Source organism: Carcharhinus amblyrhynchos, chromosome 7 (genome assembly GCF_965287045.1).
Source record: "Carcharhinus amblyrhynchos chromosome 7, sCarAmb.v2.hapA, whole genome shotgun sequence".
Classification (NCBI taxonomy): domain Eukaryota; kingdom Metazoa; phylum Chordata; class Chondrichthyes; order Carcharhiniformes; family Carcharhinidae; genus Carcharhinus; species Carcharhinus amblyrhynchos.
The window spans coordinates 103,967,185-103,990,826 of NC_137330.1; the positions used below are offsets into that span (position 1 = coordinate 103,967,185).

The 23,642-nt window shown below is 44.1% G+C and overlaps 1 protein-coding gene across 1 annotated transcript in view; it reads left to right on the top strand.

Annotated features, from left to right (window-relative positions):
* The window catches only part of ccdc162 (coiled-coil domain containing 162), a 179,119-nt gene that overhangs the window by 114,442 nt on the left and 41,035 nt on the right, over positions 1 to 23,642 (top strand). The window contains exons 31-37 of the mRNA XM_080193446.1: positions 2,295 to 2,448; positions 5,641 to 5,736; positions 6,494 to 6,658; positions 10,082 to 10,302; positions 14,090 to 14,228; positions 16,561 to 16,681; positions 23,259 to 23,368. Coding sequence (XP_080049572.1) covers positions 2,295 to 2,448; positions 5,641 to 5,736; positions 6,494 to 6,658; positions 10,082 to 10,302; positions 14,090 to 14,228; positions 16,561 to 16,681; positions 23,259 to 23,368 — 1,006 coding nt within the window. The remainder of the gene's footprint in view (positions 1 to 2,294; positions 2,449 to 5,640; positions 5,737 to 6,493; positions 6,659 to 10,081; positions 10,303 to 14,089; positions 14,229 to 16,560; positions 16,682 to 23,258; positions 23,369 to 23,642) is intronic.

A 23,642-nucleotide genomic window follows, 5' to 3' on the forward strand; every position in this document is an offset into this window, starting at 1 on the left:
GCACGCCTGTCTAAGTAGGTCTCAGTGTAATTTATTATTTAATGAATATTGCATCACAATTAGCACAACTCACCTGAAATTAATGGTCACAGTGATATGAGACAGAATCAAAGAAGCTTGAATGGATATTATCCTGTTTTCAAAACAGATAGAATCTCACAACACCAGGTTAAAATCCAACAGGTTTATTTGGAAACACAAGCTTTTGGTGCGCTGCTCCTTCATCAGGTGGTGAGTCACTCTGAAAGCATGTGATTCCATATAAAGCTGTTGGACTTTAACCTGGTGTGGTGAGACTTCTTACGGTGCCCACCCCAGTCTAACACCGGCATCTCCACATCAAAATAGATGCAAGTTGTCTTGATCTGTCCCTCACTTTTATCTTTGAATCTGGTGCAGTGGTGTATGTGATAGTAAACTGATCATTTTTGTTTCTGGATGATTTATTGCTTCGGGAAGAGGGCCAGGCTGGAACATCAGCTGTTTCACCACAGGGACCCAAGCCAAATTCCAACTAAACCATCCTGAGAATTAACAGCCAGGCTACTGTAGACATTTTATTGTTTTACATCAATGGTAGAAGCACTTAATTAGCCATTCAGAATATTATTACACATCTGTCTGTTTGATAAATGGTGCCTGATTGTTCACTAGTTAGCAACATAATGAAAAAATTCGGTTAATACCCTGACTCACAGAAATAAACCTCAGGCATTTTATATACGCCACCTGAGCCCAGAGATTAATTTCTGGCCTTGAGCTCATTTTTTTAATCTATTATTATTTGTGCAATATATGTCATTTTTTTAAATTACATTTTTTTGGGTCAATTTTTCTACTGACAGCAACTTTTTGTCCTGTAGCAGATTTTCAGCGTTCTCCATGGCCTTTGATACTTATAATATTCATAATAAATGTTTTATACATTTGTCAGTGTGAGTTTTGCTGAATAAACCAACATTTATTAGCTATCCCTAATTGCCCTTGAGAAGGTGGTGGTGAGCCACCTTCTTAAATCGCTGCAGTCCCTGTGATGTAGGTACACCCACAGTGTTGTTAGGGAGGGAGTTCTAAGATTTTGACCCAGCGACTGTGAAGGAACAGCAATTATATTTCCAAGTCAGGATGGTGACTGGCTTGGAGGGGAACTTGCAGGTGGTGGTGTTCCTGGGTGTCCGCTGCCCTTGTCCTTCTAGATGGTAGTTGTTGTGGGTTTGGAAGGTGCTGTCTAAGGAACCTTGGTGAGTTCCTACAGTGCATCTTGTAGATGGCACACACTGCTGCTACTGTGTGCTGATGTGTGAGTGATTGTGGAAGGGATAATGAGCAAGCAGGCATTCTTTGACCTGGATTGTGACAAGCTTCTAGAGCTGTACTCATCCAGACAAATGGAGAGTATCACATCATAATCCTGACTTGTGTCTTGTAGATGTGAACAAGCTTTGGGGAATCAGGAGATGAGTTATTTGCCATAGTATTCCGAGCCTCTGATGTGTTCTTATAGCCTTGGTATTTATGTGGCTAGTCCAGTTTCTGATCAATGGTAATCCCAAAGATGTTGATAATGGGAGATTCAGTGATGATAATGCCATTGAATGTCAAGAGGCGATGGTTAGATTCTCTCTAGTTGGAGATGGTCATTGCCTGGCATTTATGACTTGCCACTTATCAATTCAAGCCTGGATATTGTCCATTTGGTTATGGGCTACTTTCATATCTGAGACGTTGCGAATGGTGCTGACCATTGTGTAATCATCAGCGAACATCCCCATTTCTGACCTTATGATGGAAGGAAAGTCATTGATGAAGCAGCTGAAGATGGTTTGGCTTTCGACACTACCCTGAGGAATTCCTGCAGTGATGTCCTGGAACTGAGATGACTGACCCCCAATCATCACAACTATCTTCCTTTGTGCCAGGAATGGATGCTTCCAGAGAGGTAACTTACAGTATGTCAGCAGGCAGTGATGTGTCCTATATACTTCTTAAGTGTAAATTCTCTGTCAGGCACATATATAATTGAATAATTCGCAATTCCATCTGTTATCTCATGAATATTGCCAGTAGTGTGACTCATCCAGTATCATCTAGGTCAGAATTATATAACCTGCAATATGGATGTTTTATCTGGTCTGATTTGAATGCTATTTGACTATTATGTTCACAGTGTGCCACAGTGTATTAAGCCTTCATTTTCATCAATTGTTCTGTCTCAGTGAAGGAATCTGAGGTGAAAGCAGTTATTGTATCTTCTGTGCTGATAATTCACATTCTGTCTTCTTGCCTTTTTACAGGGAAACGTTCCTTTCTGCTGGTAACGTGTCAGCTTTTCAAACAGTAACGGACAGTATGCGCCAAGCACTGCCCGCCATGAGTAACTCTGTGGTCAGCAGCCTGTATGGGTCATTACTCCCTGTGCCACAGCCACTGGATGCATGGAATGCCAGGGTTAGTATAAGTTGGGGGTCAACCACATCAATCCTGAACTGACTAAAATCAGTCAGAATATTATTTTCAACAGCTCCATATTTCCCGAGGTCTCCATTAGGTTTGCTATCAGTTATGGTGCAGTCTGCTCTTTTTGGTATAGGACACTTCACCTGGAGCTTGACACCTGATAATTCAGTCAATGCCAGTGTTTGTGCTGGACACAAGTCTCCCGTCATCCCCTTTCACCTCTCCTCTGAGTCACAGGTTTCTGGGTCCCACTCCAGGGCTTGAGCAGAAACAACAAGGCTGACACTCCGGTGTAGTCCTGAGGGAGCGCTGCACTATTATAGGGGATGTTAAACTGAGGCCTATCTGCCTAAAGGTCCCATTGCACGATGTTGAAGAAGATCAGAGGTGTAGTCCCAATAGTTAACCAATAAGCAGCATCACAAAACACAGATTATCTGGGCATTATCACATTGGTGTTTGTGGAAGATTGGTGTAGAAACAGCTACTGCAGTTCTTCTATTACTCTTCACAAGGACTGCATTGGCTGTAAAACGCTTTGAGCCATCCAGTGGTTGTGAGAAATGCTGTACAAAAGCAGGTCGGTCTGTCTGTAACCCTATCAGCTTATCCTTTTGTTCCTTTCTCTCTCATGTACTTATCTAAGTACCCCTAATGAGTGGGGTGAATTGTAAAATTCTACAAGAATTTCACACAATCACACAATTGTTACAGCACAGAAGGAGGCCATTCAGCCCATCCTATCTGCATTGACTCTAAAGGAGCAACTTATCTAGTGCAACTCCTCTGCTTTCTCTCTGTATCCCGGCACACCTTTTCAGTTAAGTTTAATTCCTTCTTGAATGCGTCATTTGAACTTGCCTCCACCACACTCTCAGACAGTGCATTCCACACCCTAACCAATCACTGCTTAAACAGTTTTTCCTCCAATCACTTTTGCTTCTTTTACTAATTATATTAAATCTGTGCCCTCACATTCTCAATCCTCGCAAGAATGGGAACAGTTTCTCCCTCTCGATTCTGTCCAGACCCCCTCATGATTTTGAACATCTCAATTGAGTCTTCTCTCATCCTTCTTTTCTGTAAGGAAAACAGTCACAACTTTTCCAATCTGTCTTCATAACTGAAGTTCTTCATCACTGGAACCATTATTGTGGATCTTTTCTGCAGCCTCTCTAATGTCTTCACACCCTTTCTGAAGTGTAGCACCCAGAATAGATAAACTAATCCAGCTGAGGCCAAACCAGTGTCTTGTACAGATTTAACATAAAGTGAAGCAATTTACTTGCACTTCTTTCAATTTAGTCTCCTGTATTTATTATTCCCAATGTGATCTTCTCTACACTGGGGAGACCAACTACAGACTTTTTTTAAATTCATTTACACGATGTTGGCTTCATTGGTTAGGCCAGTATTTATTGCCCAAGCTTAATTGCCATTGAGAAGGTGATGGTGACTTCCTTCTTGAATTGCTGAATTCAAGCAGCGCTAATAGGGAGAGGGTCCTAGGGTTTTCATTCCAGTCAGGCAACCACTTTGCAGAACATTTCTGCTCAGTCCATAAGCATAGAGTCACATATCCACAAGCATGTGACATGCATAGGCAGCTGGGATCAAATGAATCCCTTGAAGAGTATAGACAGTGTAGGAATAGAGTTGAGAGAAATCAGAAGGCAAAAAAGGGACATGAGATTGTTTTGGCAGATAAGGCAAAGAAGAATCCAAAGAACTTCTACAACTACATAAAGGGCAAAAGAGTAACTAGGGAGAGAGTAGGACCTCTTAAGGATCAACAAGGTCATCAATGTGCAGATCCACAAGAGATGGGTGAGATCCTAAATGAATATTTTTCATCAATATTCACTGTTGAGAGAAGCATGGATGTTAAGGAACTTGGGGAAATAAATAGTGATGTCTTGATGAGTGTACATATAACAGAGAAAGAGGTGTTGGAAGTCTTAAAGCGCACCAAGGTAGATAAATCGCCGGGATCTGATGAAGTGCATCCCAGGACACTGTGGGAGGCTAGGGAGGAAATTGCGGGTCCCCTTGCAGAGATATTTGAATCATCAACAGCCACAGATGTGGTGCCTGAAGATTAGAGAATGGCAGATTTTGTGCTTTGTTTAAGCAGGGCTGCAGGGAATAGCATGGGAACTACAGACTGGTGAGCTTCACATCTGTAGCGGGTAAATTGTTAGAAGATATTTTAAGAGACTGGATCTAGAGGCATTTAGAGATGCAAGGACTGCTTAGGGACTGCCAGCATGGCTTTGTGAGTGGAAAGACATGAATCACAAATGTGTTTGAGTTTTTTGAAGGTAGATGAGGGCAGTGCAATTGATGTTGTCTACATGGACTTTAGCAAGGCCTTTGACAAGGTACCACATGGTAGGTTGTTGCATAAGGTTAAAACTCATGGGATCCAGGGTGAGGTATCTAAATGGATACAAAATTGGCTTGATGACAGAAGACAGAGAAGGTGGTTGTAGAGGGTTGTTTTTCAAACTGGAGGCCATGCTGGGTCCACTGTTATTTGCCATTTATATGGATGATTTAGGTGAGAATTTAGTAGCCATGGTTAGTAAGTTTGCAGATGATACCAAGATTGGTGGTATAGGGGACAGTGAAGAAGCTTATCTAGGGTTGCAATGGGATCTTGATCAATTGGGCCAGTGGGTTGATGAATGGCAGATGGAGTTTAATTTAGATAAATGCAAAGTGATGCATTTTGGTCGATCGAACCAGGGTAGGGCTTACTCAGTTAATGGTAGGTCGCTGGGGAGAGTTATCGAACAAAGAGATCTAGGGGTAAATGTTCAAAGCTCCTTGAAAGTGTAGTTACAGATGGACAGCATGGTGAAGAAGGCAATCAGAATGATTGGTTCATTGGTCAGAACATTGAATACAGGGGTTGGGACATCTTGTTGAAGTTGTACAAGACATTGGTAAGACCACACTTGGTGTCTCATATTGAAATAAAACTGGAAAAAGACAGAAAGAGTCATTGGCCCAAAATGTTAACACTGCCTTCCTCTCTCCATAGATCTGCTGAATGTTTCAGACATTCTCTGGTTTTATTTCAGAGTTTCAGTATTTACAGCATTTTGCTTTTTATATTTCTTAACTGGACTTATTTACAGTTCAATTCTTCCGTCATTGACCCAATGTTTTCTCTTCTAGGCCTCTGCATTGTTTCCCTGGAGAACCTTCTTAGCAAGAGAAGGATTTGTCCCAGTGATGCTCGGCAACTTTCAAACCATTGAGTATAGTATGCAGGTAGAAGAATTAATTTGGTTGCATCTTCTCTGCTACAGAGAGCTCCTTAGCTGTCAGTTTTGGTTTTTATATATTGTATCTCAGAATGGTACATAACTGGGAATTTCAAAAATCGGGTGTTAAGATAAATGACAGCCTGTGCACTGAGTGACACTGATGTATGATAACATTACATAGATAAGAGCAGGAGGAGGCCATTTGGCCCTTTGAGCCTACCCTGCCATTCATCACGATCATTGCTGATCGTCCAACTCAATAGCCTAATCCTGTTTTCTCCCCATAACCTTTGATCCCATTTGCACCAAGTGCTATATCCAGCCGCCTCTTGAATACATTCAATGTTTTGACATCAATTACTTCCTATGGTAATGAATTCCACAGGCTCATCACTCTTTGGTTGAAGAAATGTCTTCTCATATCCGTCCTAAATAGTCTACCCTGAATCCTCATATTGTGGCCCCTGGTTCTGGGCACTCCCACCATCGGAACATCCTCCCTGCATCTACCCTATCTAGTCCTGGTAGAATTTTATAAGTCTTTATGAGATATCCCCTCATTTGTCTGAACTCCAGTGAAGCCTAGCCTAGTCAATCTCTCCTCTTATATCAGTCCCGCCATCCCCGGAAATTGATACTGAAAGTTATTGCCTTTGCAAGTGTGTCAAGTTGCAGCCAATCACCACAGAAACCAAAGGCCCAGAAGTGTGACACTGAAAGAGCCTGATGATCAGATTTGCTGCCGTTTCTCTCTGATCCAGATGTGTCTGTGCAAACTGAGTGATCGTGACCGACGTGTGGCCAATGCTGAACTACTTGCCGTCTCTCTTTTGATGGAGGATGTGATGGAGAATGGGAATGAAACTGTCCTGTTGACTGAACAGGGTGAGGAGCCACATGATGAGTCAGTGACCCAAGCGGAGCAGGTAAAACCTTCGCCAATTATTTAAATTGCATTCTTATCCTTGGCTAAATGATTGGTGACTTGGCTGGGGTGAATATTGGATGAATATTGGATGGGGTGAATATCTATGAGGATGTGTCTAGGGCGGTGGATAGAGGAGAGCCGGTGGATGTGGTCTTTCTTGATTTTCAGAAGGCGTTTGACAAGGTACCTCACAAAAGGTTATTGCAGAAGGTAAGGGGGCATGGAGTTGGGGGTAGGGTGTTAGCGTGGATAGAGGATTGGTTGTCAAATAGGAGGCAGAGAGTGGGGGTTAATGGGTGCTATTCGGATTGGCGGTTGGTGACTAGTGGAGTGCCCCAGGGGTCGGTGCTGGGGCCTCAGCTATTTACCATTTATATAGATGATCTGGAGGAGGGAACCGAGTGTATGGTGTCGAAATTTGCTGATGACACCAAGATTGGGGGAACGGCAAATTGCACAGAGGGTGTAGAGAGTCTGCAGAAGGATCTAGATAGGCTGGGCGAATGGGCCAGGAACTGGCAAATGGAATTTAATGTTGACAAGTGCGAGGTGGTCCACTTTGGTAGGAATAATGGTAGGAAGGACTATTACTTATGTGGCGAAAAACTGCAGCAGGCGATGGTGCAGAGGGACCTCGGGGTCCTTGTGCATGAGTCGCAAAAACCCAGCCTGCAGGTGCAGCAGGTGGTCAGGAAGGCTAATGGGATGCTGGCCTTCATAGTGAGGGGGATTGAATATAAAAGTAGGGAGGTCTTGCTGCAGCAGTATAGGGCATTGGTGAGGCCGCAGCTGGAGTACTGTGTGCAGTTTTGGTCGCCGCACTTACGCAAGGATATTTTGGCCTTGGAGGGAGTGCAGAGGAGGTTTACTAGGCTGATGCCGGAGTTGAGGGGGTTGAGCTATGCTCTGAGAGAAATGGCACAGACCTCTCTTTCTCAGGCCCCTTCTGCCAACTGTATTACTCTGGGCATCTTGAGCTAGAGAGTGACCCCTGTATTGAAATGGGACATGCAGGTGGCAATGCAGTCCAGGTTGTGCTTTCCCATTAAGAGTAACTAGTAGGTGAAGGGGAAACAGAAAAATAATTTCCTTGTGCACAGTATACCTGTGAGTAATTAGGGGAAATAGTGCATAGGACAGATGTGCATATAATTTGCAGTTTGATTTACTTATGCTTTGCTAGTCTGAAAGTGTATCTAAAGGTACACTTTATCTTTAAAACCGCACCAAAGACTGCTACATAAGATAAAGGTGCACAGTGTATTGGATAACATATTAGCATGGATAGAAGATTGGTTAACTAACAGAAAGCAAAGAGTGGGGGTAAATGGGTTTTTACTGGTTGATGATCAGTGACTAGTGATGTGCCTCAGGGATCAGTGTTGGGACCGCAATTGTTTATGATTTACAAAGATGATTTGGAGTTGGGGACCAAGTGTAGTGTGTCAAAATTCGCAGATGACACTAACGTGGGTGGCAGAGCAAAGTGTGCAGAGGACGCTGAAAGTCTGCAAAGAGATATATAAAATCTAAGTGAGTGGGCGAGGCTCTGGCAGATGGAGTACAATGTTGGTAAATGTGAAGTCATCCATTTTGTAGGAATAACAGCAAAATGGACTGTTATTTAAGTGGCAAAAAAGTGCAGCATGCTGCTGTGCAGAGGGACCTGGATGTCCTTCTGGAAGAATCTCGAGGAATTGGTTTGTAGGTGCAGCAGGTAATTAAGAAGGCAAATGGAATTTTGTCCTTCTTTGCTAGAGGGATGGAGTTTAAAAACAGGAAGATGATGTTGAAAAGAAAGATGGAGTAGTTATATAAGGTGCTGGTGAGGCCACATCTGGAGTACTGTGCACAGTTTTGGTCTTGAGAAAGGATATACTGGCACTGGAGGGGGTGCAGAGGAGATTCATTAGGTTGATTCTGGAGTTGAGAGGGTTGGCTTATGAGGAGAGATTGAGTAGACTGGGGCTATACTCACTGGAATTCAGAAGAATGAGGGAGATCTTATAGAAACATATAAGATTATGAAGGGAATAGATAAGATAGAAGCAGAGAAGTTGTTTCCACTGGCGGGTGAAACTAGAACTAGGGGGCATGGCCTCAAAATAAGGGGAAGCAGATTTAGGACTGAGTTGAGAAGGAACTTCTTCACACAAAGGGTTGTGAATCTGTGGAATTCCCTGCCCAGTGAAGCAGTTGAGGCTACCTCATTGAATGTTTTTCAGGCAAGGATAGATACATTTTTGAACAGTAAAGGAATTAAGGGTTATGGTAAGCGGGTGGGTAAGTGGAGCTGAGTCCACAAAAAGATCAGCATGATCTTATTGAATGGCAGAGCAGGCTTGAGGGGCCAGATGGCCTTCTCCAGCTCCTAATTCTTATGCTCTTATGTTCTTATTAAGTCATACTGATATGAGGGCAGATCATTCTGATTTCAAAGCACCTGTGCACCATTTTTATTCACTTGTATTTGATTGAAAATGATGACAAATTCAGAGGCATTGTTAGTTGGTGTTAACTCCAATATATTCTGCCTCAGAAATGGCAGACTGCTTCCCTTAAATGAGAATTTCCTGTTCTCGACGATTCTATCATGGGAACTATTGATTCGATGTCAGCTGCTTTAGCAGATTTTGTAGCTAAACAGCTCTGGTGTAGATTCCTGGAAGCAATTCACCCTGGCTGTCTTCTCAGTCCACAGAACCTCTACAATGCAGAAGAAGGCCATTTGGCCCATCAACTCTGCACCTACTGTCCAAAAGAGCATCTTAAGCTCATGACCCTGTGCATTTACTATGGCAACTCTACCTAACCTATACAACTTGGGACACTAAGGTGCATTTTAGCATGGCCAATCAACCTAACCTACACATCTTTAGAGTGTGGGAGGACACCAGAGCACCTAAAGGAAACCCACGCAGACATGGGGAGAATGTGCAAACTCCACACAGACAGTGACCCAAGGCTGGAATCGAACCCGGGTCCCTGGCACTGTGAGGCAATAGCGCTAACCACAGTGCCACCCTTAAGTCAAGAAAAGGCAGGGGGGTTGAAGGAAAGGGAGCATGAAATAAAGAAGTGGGAATGGTTGTGGTTTTTTTTATCTTACATGCAGCACTGTGATCCTTGTTGGTAATCTCGTCCCAAAGATTTGCACAAGTGCAAACAAATATGCAGAACGATGAGGGACAGCAGGCCACTCACGCAGCTAACATTTACAACAGCGTAACCTCATGATTTTCTATATTATGTAATTGGCAAGTAAACAACTAGTTTTAACATCTAACACTGCCCACCTCATGAGGACTCTGGATCCAGCTGAAGTTGTCTATGACAATATGTAATTTACTCAATTATAAGTGGCTTTCCTGGGCTGATGCTTGATTTCTCGATACTTTATGACTTTTGGTGTTTACCGTAGGAAGATGATGTTGAAAAGAAAGATGGGGAACAATCCTCAGTCAGCAACATGGTGCCCTCTTTGAAAACAAAAGAGCCTATATCAGCGCACATGGCTCTGAAATCTTTCCTAATATTATGGAAACAACTCGAGGTGTTTAAGGAGGAATGGGGCAGGCTAAAGCTGAACGTGGAGCAGATCAATTCTGTGACCCTCTACAAACAATTCTGCAAAGTTTACAGGTAAGAAAGATAAATGCGGAAGATGCACATCTTGTAATACATAATTCTCTGTCTTTGGTACACATTAGTTGTATAATGCTACAAATTATCCTCTATTCTCTGAGAAACTGCACTGAGTTTGCTGCATGCAATTATGTGCTAGCGGAATGAATATTAAACATGAAATTCTCTACCCATGAGATTGCAATTATAGTCAACTATTGGCTAAAAGCAGATTACTACAATTGTGGAATCTGAAACCAAAAGAGAAACTGCTGGAAGGGACATTTTCGCCAACTCCAGTGATGGGAGTGGTGTTGGGTATTGTGGGGGAGTGGACTAGGTTATCCTGAAGGGAATGGTCCCTGTGGAATGCCAGCAGAGGGAGTGAAGGGAAAATGTGTTTGGTGGTGGCACCACACTGGAGTTGGTGAAAATGGCAGAAGATTATACTTTGCATGCGAAGGCTGGTGGGGCAAAATATGAGAACAAGGGGAACTCTATCCTTCCTCTGGAGGGAGGGGAGGAGGTGAGGGTTGTGGTGCAGGAGATGGACTGTATGTTCTTGAGGGCCCTGTCGACAACTGTAGATGGGAGACCACGGTTGAGGACAAAGGAGCACATATTACAAGCACCACTTTGGAAAGTGGCATCATCGGGACAAATGTGACAGAGGCGAAGGAGCTGAGAGCAGGCCTTACAGGATGTAGGGTGTGAAGAGCTGTAGTCCAGATAGCTGTGGACATTTGTAGATAGTCTGTTGTTAGATATGGATATCTACCAATAATCTACCATTCCTCCACTATATCTAACACCTCTCCAATCACTCATGGCACCTTCCCATGCAATTGCAGAAGGTGTAACACCTACCCCTTTACCTCTTCCATGCTCACCACCCAAGGCCCAAAACACTCATTCCAGGTTAAGCAGTGTTTCACTTGCACCTCTTTCAATTTGGTCTATTGCATTCGCTGTTCCTAATGTGGTCTCCTCTATATCGGAGAGACCAAGTTTAGACTGGGTGATTTGCTTTGCTGAGCACCTTTGGTCTGTGCGCAATCAGGACCCTGACCTTCTGGTTGCTTGCCATTTTAACACACAATCCTGATCCCATGCCGCATGAAGGGTCCTCCTTCATCTCGGTGGGCCGCAAGATTGAAATTAGGCTTGTTCACCAAAAATAACCCTGTGAATAAGATTAAATACATTTAATACATGCTGAATGTTTCATAAAGAGTTATAGAAAATGCTTAGCCATTTATGTATTAATAGAACTCTGACCAAATAAAAACAAAATAAATATTTACACTTGGGAAGCAGAGTGAGCGCACGGTTCTGACAGTCAATGTTGTCAGCAATCAGTGTGCACCTCACTTCATTTGTCCTTGCTTTACAGTCATAGTGGTAGGAAAAAACTACACAGACAGAAGTCAGCAGAACGTGGCAATCCTGCCCATGGACGACAGTCAACACATAGAACATAGAACATTACAGTGCAGTACAGGCCCTTCGGCCCTCGATGTTGCGCTGACCAGTGGAACCAATTTAATGACCCTCTAACTTAAACTATTCCAATGCTATCCATATGCCTATCCACTGACCATTTGAACGCCCTTAAAGTTGGCGAGTCCACAACTGCTGCAGGCAGGGCATTCCACGACCTTACTACCCTCTGAGTAAAGAACCTACCTCTGACATCCGTCCTGTAATTATCATCCCTTAATTCAAAGCTATGTCCCCTCATGTTAGCCATCACCAGCTGAGGAAAAAGGCTCTCACTGTCCACCCTATCTAATCCTCTGATCATCTTATATGCCTCAATTAAGTCACCTCCTAACCTTCTCTCTAACGAAAACAGCCTCAAGTCCCTCAGCCTTTCCTCATAAGACTTTCCCACCATACCAAGCAACATCCTGGTAAACCTCCTCTGCACCCTTTCCAATGCTTCCACATTTTTCTTATAATGCGGCGACCAGAACTGTACGCAATACTCCAAGTGCAGCCGCACCAGAGTTTTGTACAGTTGTAACATGATCTCATATCTCCAAAACTCAACCCCTCTACCAATAAAAGCTAACATACTGTACGACTTCTTAACAACCTTATCAACCTGGGTGCCAATTTTCAGGGATCTATGCACAATGTCTTGTGGGCCGTATCTAGAACCCAGATGGGCTGCATTTTTCCCCCAGGCCGCAGGTTGCCCACCACTGCTGTAACATGATTCAGCTGAAAACCTATCTGGTCAATCACCCTCTGTCTGTTACAATGGGAAGCCCCGAGAGGGACTTGCCTCATGTGAATTTAGCACTCAGCATGAGAAAAGGTCCATTTGATTGTAGCAGCTCCCCAGTGATTGCCAGATTGAATATTTCCATCTATTACTTGGCAAATTTACCTTTCTTATTGTGAGAGTCTCTAGTACCTACAGAAACTACTTTGCAGATTCCAGCATAAGCCATTCCCTGTTGAACTTTTCCTCCACTCCCTAATAGTTTCTTACCTCCCTAATAGTTTCCTAACTCCCGAATGGCTTTCTAACTAAATCACTCTCTGCTAGTCTCTTTTCTCATTTTTGGGTGGCACAGTGGTTAGCTGCCTCACAATGCCAGGGTCCCAAGTTCAATTCTGGCCTCAGCCAGAATGTGCTGTGTGTGGAGTTTACACATTCTCCTTGTGTCTGCATGGGTTTCCTCCGGGTGCTCTGGTTTCCTCCCACAGTCCAAAGATGTGCGAGTTACGTTGATTGGCCATGCTAAATTGACCCTAGTATCAGGGGATTAGCAGGGTAAATGTGTGGTGTTACGGAATAGATCCTGGGTGGGATTGTGGTTGGGACAGTCTCAATGGGCTAAATGGCCTCCTTCTGTACCGTAGGGATTCTATGATTCTATTCCATGAAAATAGATAGTGGAGAAAAGCTGGAAAGAGCCTTTGAGCAGGTGCTGGGCCATCATTTACTGAAGGAGGAGTGGGGAGATGTACGGAGACAAAACATTATTATAATAACCAATCCCTAGCCTTTTGTGTTTGGAGACTCCACATCCATTTGCAGCTGGGTACAGTATGATAGCTGTAATTATCCGGTCGCTTAGCAGTATATTTATTTTTATCAACAATCAGATCTTAAGAACAACTTTTGCTTCTCTGAAGCAGAACAGGTTACCCTTTTAGAGTATCAAATGTCTCTGATATGGAGGACATTAGCTATGAGGAAAGATTGGAGAAACTTGGTTTATTCTCACCGGAATGATGGAGGTTCAGGGGCGACCTGATAGAAGCCTACAAGATCATGTTTAAAGGAGATGTACATGGCAAGTTTTTTACACAGAGGGTGGTGGGTGCCTGGAACTCGCTGCAGGGGGACGTAGTGGAAGCGGATACAATAGTGAGTTTTAAGGGGTGTCTGGACAAATACACAAATAGGATGGGAATAGAGGGATATGGTTCCCCAGAAGGATAGGGGGTTTTAGTTCAGTCGGCAGCATGGTCAGTGCAGGCTTGGAGGATTGAAGGGCCTGTTCCCTGTACTGTAATTTTTTTTGTTCTTTGTTCTTTGAAACTTGTTTGTTAACTGCTTCAAAAAAATTTCTTCCAAGAAAATCCATGAAACTGAGGACTTTGCCCTCCAAACCATAGAATCCCTATGGTGCAGAAGGAGGCCATTTGGCCTATCAAGTCTGCACCAACTCTCTGAAAGAGCATCTTACCCAACGACACTCCCCTCTCCCCCCACTGGCCTATCCCTGTAACCCCTTGCATTTACCGTGGTCAATCCACCTAACGTGCGCATCTTTGGACATTCTAGATTGGAAATCATGCACCCAGCTATGAATGTAATAGCCTGTCAGTTAGGCATGGAAGATGAGTATGAAAGGATGGTGATGGACAATCAGCCACTACTCCCACCAAAGGGGGCGTCAGATGTGGAAATAAAAACTCAGCAGGTATGTTGGACACATCTCAATTAAGGCAGAGTTTGGTTTAGGTTATTTTATTGGGCATTTTATTTCAAAGTGTTCCCCCATAAACAGCGAAACATTTCATGTAGTTCTTATGGCTTCCTATTTAATTCAGTTCCAGTTACCAGAATTATTATTGCTTGCTCTGTTGGCAGGAAGCCTTGCTCTCTCCACATTTTATTATTAGACCCAAACAGCTCCACTGTTATCATTTAATTCCTGGTCACGTATTTATTTAATTCCTTGGCTTTGATGCCAAGGGTAAGTTTGGATACCACAGGGGGTCAAATGGGCCATTTTAGCTAAATAAAGAGGGCAGAAATTTTCAAATGTTGCCATGCCCGACAAAGTCACCGAGGCTGATAGCGACAAAACTGAACCGTTCAACAGGCCACAGCGCTATAACTGACTGCAAGCAAGACTTATGGCCATTTTGATTGGCTGACCACTCTGTAGGCCGATCAGTGCCACTGGGGCTAGTGGCCATTGCTGGGACTCCAGACAAAGCCCAGCCTCTAATTGCCAATAGCCCAGGACACAAGTAAGTATGGGGGTCTCATGGTGGGAACAGGAGTGGGAGGGGCAGGGATCGCATTGAAAAGGGAGGGAACACTGGGCGGGTGGGGGAAAATACACTGGTTGGAGGTGTGGATTGGGAAAAGGGGCCCCATGAGGCAGGCTTCCTGCCTGAGGCCACAGCAGATTAATCTGCCAAGCATCCCCCCTGTTCCTGACCTCCTCCCACTGGCCAATAAAAATGCATTCAGGTGGGAAGCAGCCATTAATTGGCTACTCATGGACCTCAACTGGGGCAAGGGCAGCTGGGTGGTCCTTAGCTTCATCCACACCCGATAAAATTTCGGGCAGGTAAGCAGTGGAACAAGTATTTTGTGCTCCCACTACCTGCAAACCCACCAATGGGTAATTCTGCCTATAAATTGAAGTTGTGTAGATACAGCAGCAGGAGGTAATCAATTAGATAATTGATTAATTCATTAATTGACATCATAAGCAGTAAATAAAGCAGATGAGAACCTTGAACACAGAGCAAGAGAATGATCCAACTCTGTTAGAGTGGGAGAAACAAACTGGGTGAAAAGAAATAACTTGCATTAATGAGAAATTTTCATCACATCAGAATGTCCCAAAGCACTCTACAGAAAATCAAATACTTTTGAAAAAGAGATGTTGTTAGCGTAGAAAATGTTGGCAGTCAGTTGCCCCAAAGAATTTCCTATAAACAGCAATGTAGAATGTAAATAATCAGGTAAGTGTTGGCTAAGGGAAGAATGTTGGCTGTGACTCTAGGAGAACTCCCTCAGTTTTCTTGGTGTGGTGCTGTGGAATATTTTCAGCCGACCTGAGAAGGGAGATGGGGCCTTGATTTAACATCTCATTTGGAAGACAGCACCTGGATTGAGTGCTCAGGTCTCCGGAGTAAGATTTGATTGAATGGTAGGAGTGCTGGACAGCTTGGAAGAATTAGCTGAAATGATAGAGCCCTTGCTTAGTAAGTGAGAAGTAGTTGGATCGTATACCTACATTCTCCACTGTGAGTTTGGGGTGACATGGTTAGCACTGCTGCCTCACAGCACTAGGGACCTGGGTGTGATTCCCAGCTTGGGTCACTGTCTGTGCGGTCTGCACATTCTCCCTGTGTTTGTATGGGTTTCCTGTGGGTGCTCTGGTTTCCTCCCACAGTCTGAAAAATGTGCTGATTAAGTGCATTGGCCGTGCTGAATTCTCCCTTAGTGAACTTGAACAGGTGTTGGAGTGAGGTGACTCGGGGATTTTCACAGTAACTTCATTGCAGTGTTAACGTAAGCCCACTTGTGACACTAACAAACAAACTTAAACTTAAAAAAAATTCAAAGCTGACACCAACATGGACCTTGATCTTCTTGCAGTTCCTACAGTCCATTTTTCAACCACAATCATGATTTCGGACTCCTTCCTTTCATTAGCTTTTCATTCAGAAGCAGAACAAGAAACTTGGTCAATTAGTAAATGTGAGGATCTGGGGGGAGGGGGAGTGAAGAAAAGAGGTTACGTGAAGACTATTCATAGAATCAGACAGATATTGAAAGACTGAAAAATTGAAATGAGGAAAGTGACACCGATACAGAAAGCGATAGAGGGGGAGGGAGAATAAAAACACAGAGGCAGCCAGTGTTGTAGATGTCTCTGAGCAGCACCATTGGACTGGTAAATATGTATGTTGCATTATAATGAGCTTTCTTTCTGTTGTCGGTGTTTTCACAAGAACCCGAGACACAAGGTCAAACAAAAGTTGAAGCAAATGTGTTTTTTTAAACAGCTACATAAAATCCTTGAGAGTATGGAATGTTACCTGATCAATGAGCTGCAGAAGAAAATCGCAAAGGAGATCACACTTGTTATGTCGGAACGAGCCAGAGGAGAAACCACTTTGCCGATAGGTAATTAACGACCCATTCATTGATAATTCCTCACTTGTACCAGCTACTGTTTGGTCAAGAAAGTAGAATGAAGCCTTCATAATATAAATTGCACCTGACAAATAATTGGTTTTGAGCTTTTGGATATTAATTCATTCTGGGAGATATGTTATTCAGTTCAATTCAACTTTATTGTCATTGTATAGTGCACAAATACAAATACAACGAAATGTGAGCTTGCAGGCTCCTAAGATACAAAAAATAGCAAATGCAGTAGTCATTATAGAATAGTGCTAATAGCCATTCAGTGTATACATGCATATTGCACAATGCCCATTGCCTGGGAATATGTTAAAAGGTGGAGTTCAGCTGGAGCTCTGGGGAAGAAGTTATTATTGAGTCTGATCGTACGGCTTGAATGCATCTGTAGCGCCTCCTAAATCATAGGGGGGCAGTCAGTCTGTGGTTGGGGTGGGTGGGATCTCTAGTGATGCTTAGAGATCTCCATAGACAGTGTTTGTGATAAATCTCCTGGATGGCTGGTACCTGGGTGCTAATGATGTATTGGGCAGTTTTGACTACCCACTGCAAAACTTTTCGGTCAGAAATGGAGCAACTGCCGTACCACACTGTAATGCAGTTCGACAAGACGCTCTCTATTGTGCACTGGTAGAAGTTTGAAAGAAGCTGGGGGAACAGGTTGGCTCTCTTTAGCCTCCTCAGGAAGTCTGGGTGCTGCCGAGCCTATCATCATCTCACGTGAGAACACCATCCACCAGGTACACGGTACCTACTCTTGCAAATTGGCCAATGTTGTCTACCTGATACACTGCAGGAAAGGATGTCCCAACGCACAGTACATTGGCAAGACCATTGGTAAGATGCTACGGTAATGGATGAATGGACACTGCTTGACAATCACCAGGCAGGAGTGTTCCCTTCCTGTTGGGGAACACTTCAGCAGTCATTGGCATTCAGCCTCCAATCTTCGAATAAGCATTCTCCAAGGCAGCCATCAAAACACACGACAACACAGAGTCGCCGAGCAGAAACTGATAGCCAAGTTTTGCACACATGAGGACGGCCTCAACCGGGATCTTGGGTTCATGTCACACTATCTGTAACCCCCATGACTTGCCTGGACTAGCAAAATCTCACTAATTGTCCTGGCTGGAGACAATTCTCATCTCTTAACACTCTCTCTACTCATATTGTCTGCACCTGTGAAGACTTGATTACCTGTAAAGACTCGTATTCCAACCATTATCTTGTAATTGAGTCTGTGTCTATGTATGTCCTGTTTGTGAACTGAACTCTCCACTCACCTGATGAAGGGGCAGCACTCAGAAAGCTCATGCTACAGAATAAACCTGGTGTTGTGAGACTCCTTACTGTGCCTACCCCAGTCCGACACCAGTGTCTCCTCATCATCGAGCCGCCTTCACTAGGGAGGAGTTACAGGACTGTGAGAGGTCCCCTCTGATGTGGACACCCATGTTGTGAAGGAGGAAGAGCTGTAAAATTTCAGAATCTGCTAGACCTTCACTCACTGGTCCCACATTAAACAATTTTCCTTTCTAACCTATTGAATCATTAGGAAGAATCATAGAATCCCTACAGTGCAGAAGGAGACCATTCAGCCCATCGAGCTTGCACTGACCACAATCCCACCCAAGCCCTATCCCTGTAACCCACATATTTACGCTGCTAATCCCTTGACAGTGAGGGACAATTTAGCACACAAATGCACCTAACCCACACATCTTTGGAGTGGATTAAAACCACTCCAGCAACACTAGATAATAACAACAGCAGCAAATTGCTGATATGTGGTAACAAGGACCTTAAATTTGAAATCCACCCCCTCAGGAATAGAATCACTCTGGAGACTTTTATTTTGCTGCTTCCATCCTCAAATTTTACATTCAAAGGGACCACTCCATATTCTGTCCTCAAGGGCACCCACTCTGCTTTACCCCTACAAATGTCCACTCCTATAAGAGGTGTAACCTCCCCTTCCCCACCCTCCCCGTCCCCACACACAAAACTCTCCCCCCATTGCTGGGAGCCCATCTGCAGACTGTAAGCACAACTGAACTGTGTCCTCTCTGGCACTATGTTGACTAGGCTGCCACTGCTCGGGGAGAAAAGCCGCGGCTCAAATAAATATCAAGGCCATTTCCTCTGATTTTAATTCAGTGAGGTGTTGGTGCGGGGTCCAATAGAATGCAATAAGTGCAACGTTTTATATCTAATCAATGGCAGTGGGGGTGCTGTAGGTCTGTATGAAACAAGCTGAACGGCTGTATGTCAAGGGCCTCTCAAATGTTGAAGGAGTTGGAAATTGGAGATAAAAGCACCTCACTGAATTAAAATCAGAGGAAATGGCCTTGATATTTATTTGAGCGGTGGCATAATAACAACAACAACAACAACAACAACAACAACAACAACCATCATCACCACCACCACCACCTGCAGTGGGGCCAAGGTAGCACAGTGTGAGGTAGTCGAGGACAATCGGGGAGGCTGGGGTGGGATGGGGTGCTGTGTTCCTAAATTCAGCATAGGTTTAGGTCATCAAAGTGCTTCCTATCAGGAGATGGACAAGTACAGTGGAGCATTTACCCAAATCCTGTTTGTGGGATCTTGCTGTGTATATATTGGCTGCTACTTTTTCTACATTACAACAATCTAAAAAGCGCTTCATTGACTTTGATAGGCCGGGCCATCATGAGGCCATAGAAGGCGCTATATAAATTCTCCCATTCTAGTAGAATTAAATCTTTCTCATTTTCTGTGTTCGAGATTGGGCAGCACGGTGGCACAGTGGTTAGCACTGCTGCCTCACAACACCAGGGACCTGGGTTCGATTCCAGCTTGATTCATTGTCTGTGTGGAGTCTGCACGTTCTCCCCATGTCTGCGTGAGTTTCCTCTGGGTGCTCCAGTTTCCTCCCACAGTCTGAAGGACGTGCTGGTTAGGTGCATTGGCTGTGCTACATTCTCCCTCAGTGTACCCAAACAGGTGTCAGAGTGTGGCAACTGGGGGATTTTCACAGTAACTTCATTGCAGCGTTAATGTAAGTCTACTCGTGACAAATAAATAAAGTTATTCAATTTCAACAGATTTTCTTTAATTAACTGGCCTCAATATAATTCATTTAATCTGTGAACTCCTGCTGGCCTGACCATTCAATTCTGTTTGTACTTATTTAAATAAAGAACTCTAATCTAAGGTTAGATACCCATAAACTGAGCCAGCTTGCGTTCTTCAAGAGAGTCAATCAGTAAGCATCGTGCTTCTGCATAGGGTAGACCATTTAGGACGGAGATGAGACATTTCTTCACCCAAAGAGTGGTGAGCCTGTGGAATTCATTACCACTGGAAGTAGTTGATGCCAAAACATTGAATATATTCAAGAGGCACTTGGGGCAAACGGGATCAAAGGTTTTGAGGAGAAAGCAGGATTAGACTACTGAGTTGGATGATCATCCATGATCTTAATAAAAACGAAGCAGGCTCAAGGGCCGAATGACCATCTCCTGCTCCTGTCTTCTGTGTTTCTATGTTTCTATCCAAGTTCCTGAGTCTACTTCACCACCTCACTGGCCTTTCCTGTTAATGAACCCCACAACTCAGTTCTGCCTTATTTTTTACCATGCATGTAACCTGTTCCCCTAGAACCTCAACCTTTTAACACAGGGTTACTAGCTGATGGCTATTCATTTTCACTGAGGCAAAAAGGCAAAAGATTTTTATTTTTAGTATGATTCTGTGTTGGAATTGAAGGAGAACTGTTTGCAGCACCGAAAGTGTTTTAAACACTGATAAGAATCCGGATTCAGATGTTTCAGGAAGGGAGGCAAAAGAGGTGGTGGAGTGGCACTGTTGATCAGAGACAGTGTCATGGCTGCAGAGAAGGAGGATGCCGTGGAGGAACTATCTACGGAGTCTGTGGGTGGAAATCAGGAACAGCAAAGGGTCGATAACTTTGGGTGTTTTCTATAGGCCGCCCAATAGTGACAGGGAAGTTGAGGTGCAGATAGGGAAACAGATTCTAGAGAGATGTAATAATAACAGAGTTGTCGTGATGGGAGACTTTAATTTCCCAAACATCGATTGGAATATCCCTAAGGTAAGGGGTTTGGTTGGGGAAGGGTTTGTTCAGGAAGGTTTCCTGACACAGCACGTGGATAAGCCTACAAGAGGAGAGGCTGTACTTGACCTGGTGCTGGCTAATGAACCAGGACAGGTGTTGTCGGATCTCTCGGTAGGAGAGCATCTTGGGGATGGAGATCATAATTCTATCTCCTTCACGATAGCATTGGAAAGAGGTAGGATCAGGCAGGCCAGGAAGGTGTTTGTCTGGAGTAAGGGGTAATATGATGACATCAGGCAGATAATTGGACGAATAAACTGGAAGGAAGTGTTCTTGGGGAAAAGTACTGAAGGAAGGTGGTGGATTTTCAAGGAATGTTTGACTGGAGCTCTGCACGACAACGTTCCAATGAGACAAGGAGGTTTTGGTAGGTCACGGGAACCGTGGTGCACGAAGGTTGTGGTGAACCTAGTCAGGAAGAAAAGAAAGACGTGTAAAAGGTTCAGAGAGCTAAGAGATGTCAAGGACCTAGAGGAGTATAAGGCTTGTAGAAAGGAGCTTAAAAAGGAAACTAGGAGAGCCAGAAGGGGTCATGAGAAGGCCTTGGCGGGTAAAATTAAGGAGAATCCCAAGGCGTTCTACAAATATGTGAAGAGTAAAAGGATGAGAAGTGAAGGGATAGGACCTATAAAAGGTGAAGGGGGAAAAGTCTCTGTGGAACTGGAAGAAATGGCAGAGGTACTTAATGAATACTTTGCCTCAGTATTCACAGTGAAAAGTGATCTGGGAGGTTGTACTACAGGTTTGTGGGAGACTGAAAAGATTGAGTATGTGGACATTAAGAAAGAGGATGTGTTGGAACTTTTAAATTCTATCAAGATAGACAAGTCGCTGGGACTGGATGGCATGTACCCCAGGTTAGTGTGGGAGGTGAGGGAGGTGATTGCAGAGCCTCTGGCAATGATCTTTGCATCGTTGATGGAGACGGGAGAGGATCCGGAGGATTGGAGGATTGTGGATGTGGTTCCTATTTTCAAGAAAGGGAACAGGGATAGCCCGGGAAATTACCGACCGGTGAGTCTGACCTCAGTGGTTGGTAAGTTGATGGAGAGGATTCTGAGGAACAAGATTTATGAGCATTTAGAGAAGTTTAGAATGATCAGGAATAGTCAGCATGGCTTTGTCAAGGGCAGGTCGTGCCTTACGAGCCTAGTTGAGTTCTTTGAAAATGTGACTGAACACATTGATGAAGGAAGAGCGGTGGATGTGGTTTACATGGACTTCAGCAAGGCGTTTGATAAGTTCCCCCCCATACAAGACTTCTTGAGAAGGTGAGAGGGCGTGGGATCCAAGGGGCTTTGGCCTTGTGGATCCAGAACTGGCTTGCCTCCAGAAGGCAGAGAGTGGTTGTGGATGGGTCTTTTTCTGTGTGGAGGTCGGTCACCAGTGGAGTGCACCAGGGATCTGTTCTAGGACCCTTGCTGTTTGTCATTTTCATAAATGACCTGGATGAGGAAGTGGAGGGATGAGTTAGTAAGTTTGCTGACAATACGAAGGTTGGTGGTGTTGTGGATAGTCTGGAGGAATGTCAGAAGTTGCAGCGTGATATGGATAGGATGCAAGACTGGGCGGAGAAGTGGCAGATGGACTTCAACATGGATAAATGTGTAGTGGTCCATTTTGGCAGGACCAACAGGATGCAGGAGTACAATATCAAGGGTAGGAGTCTTAGCTGTGTTGAAAAGCAGAAGGATCTTGGGGTCCGGGTCCATAGGACTCATAAATCAGCCTCGCAGGTGGAGGATGTGGTCAAGAAGGCGTATGGTGTACTGGCCTTCATAAATCGAGGGATTGAGTTTAGGAGTCAGGAGGTAATGCTGCAACTTTATAAGACCCTTGTCAGACCCCACTTGGAGTACTGTGCGCAGTTCTGGTCGCCTCACTACGGGAAGGATGTGGAAGCTATTGAGAGGGTGCAAAGCAGATTTACAAGGATGTTGCCTGGATTGGGAGGCATGCCTTATGAAGATAGGTTGAGGGAGCTAGGTCTCTTCTCCCTGGAGAGACGAAGGTTGAGAGGTGACCTGACACAGGTTTATAAAATGTTGAGAGGAAAAGATAGGGTGGATTCTCAGAGGCTATTTCCCAGGGCTGAAATGGTTGCTACGAGAGGACACAGGTTTAAGGTGCTGGGAAGCAAGTACAGAGGAGATGTTAGGGGTAAGTTTTTCACTCAGAGGGTGGTGAGTGAGTGGAATTGGCTGCCGTTGGTGGTGGTAGAGGCGAACTTGCTGGGGTCTTTTAAAAGACTTCTGGATGAGTATGTGGGATTTAATGGCATTGGAAGTTACAGATAGTTCTTTGACTTGGTAGGTATAGACGTGATCGGCGCAACTTGTGGGCCGAAGGGCCTGTTTGTGCTGCAGTGTTCTATATTGTATGTAAGAAGGGAGGGGAATAAATGCAACTTACACTTGAAATTCCTTTCTCCCCTAGATGTTTGGAAACATTCAGTCATGACAGAAAACATCTCGATAGTGAGGCCTCAGATTGTTGAAAAATTTATTCAGAAATTGAAGGAGCGTTCACAAGAGACTGATGAAGAGGTACAGAACAAGTTCAATCTCTTAGCAACTCAAAATAATCCTGCAAATGTGTTATCGAATGTTTGATATTTGAATCAAATGTCAACAGTCGGACTCAATTAACACGATTGTTAATTGAATAATGGAGCTGTTGTGGGAGGTGGAGCTGTAGTGTTATTGCTGCTGGACTAGTCATCCCAGGTTAGTGCTCCGTCCCTGGGTTCAAATCCCCCTCCCCCATGGCAGATGGTGAAATTTGAATTCAATAAAACCTGGAATTAACATCTCAATGATG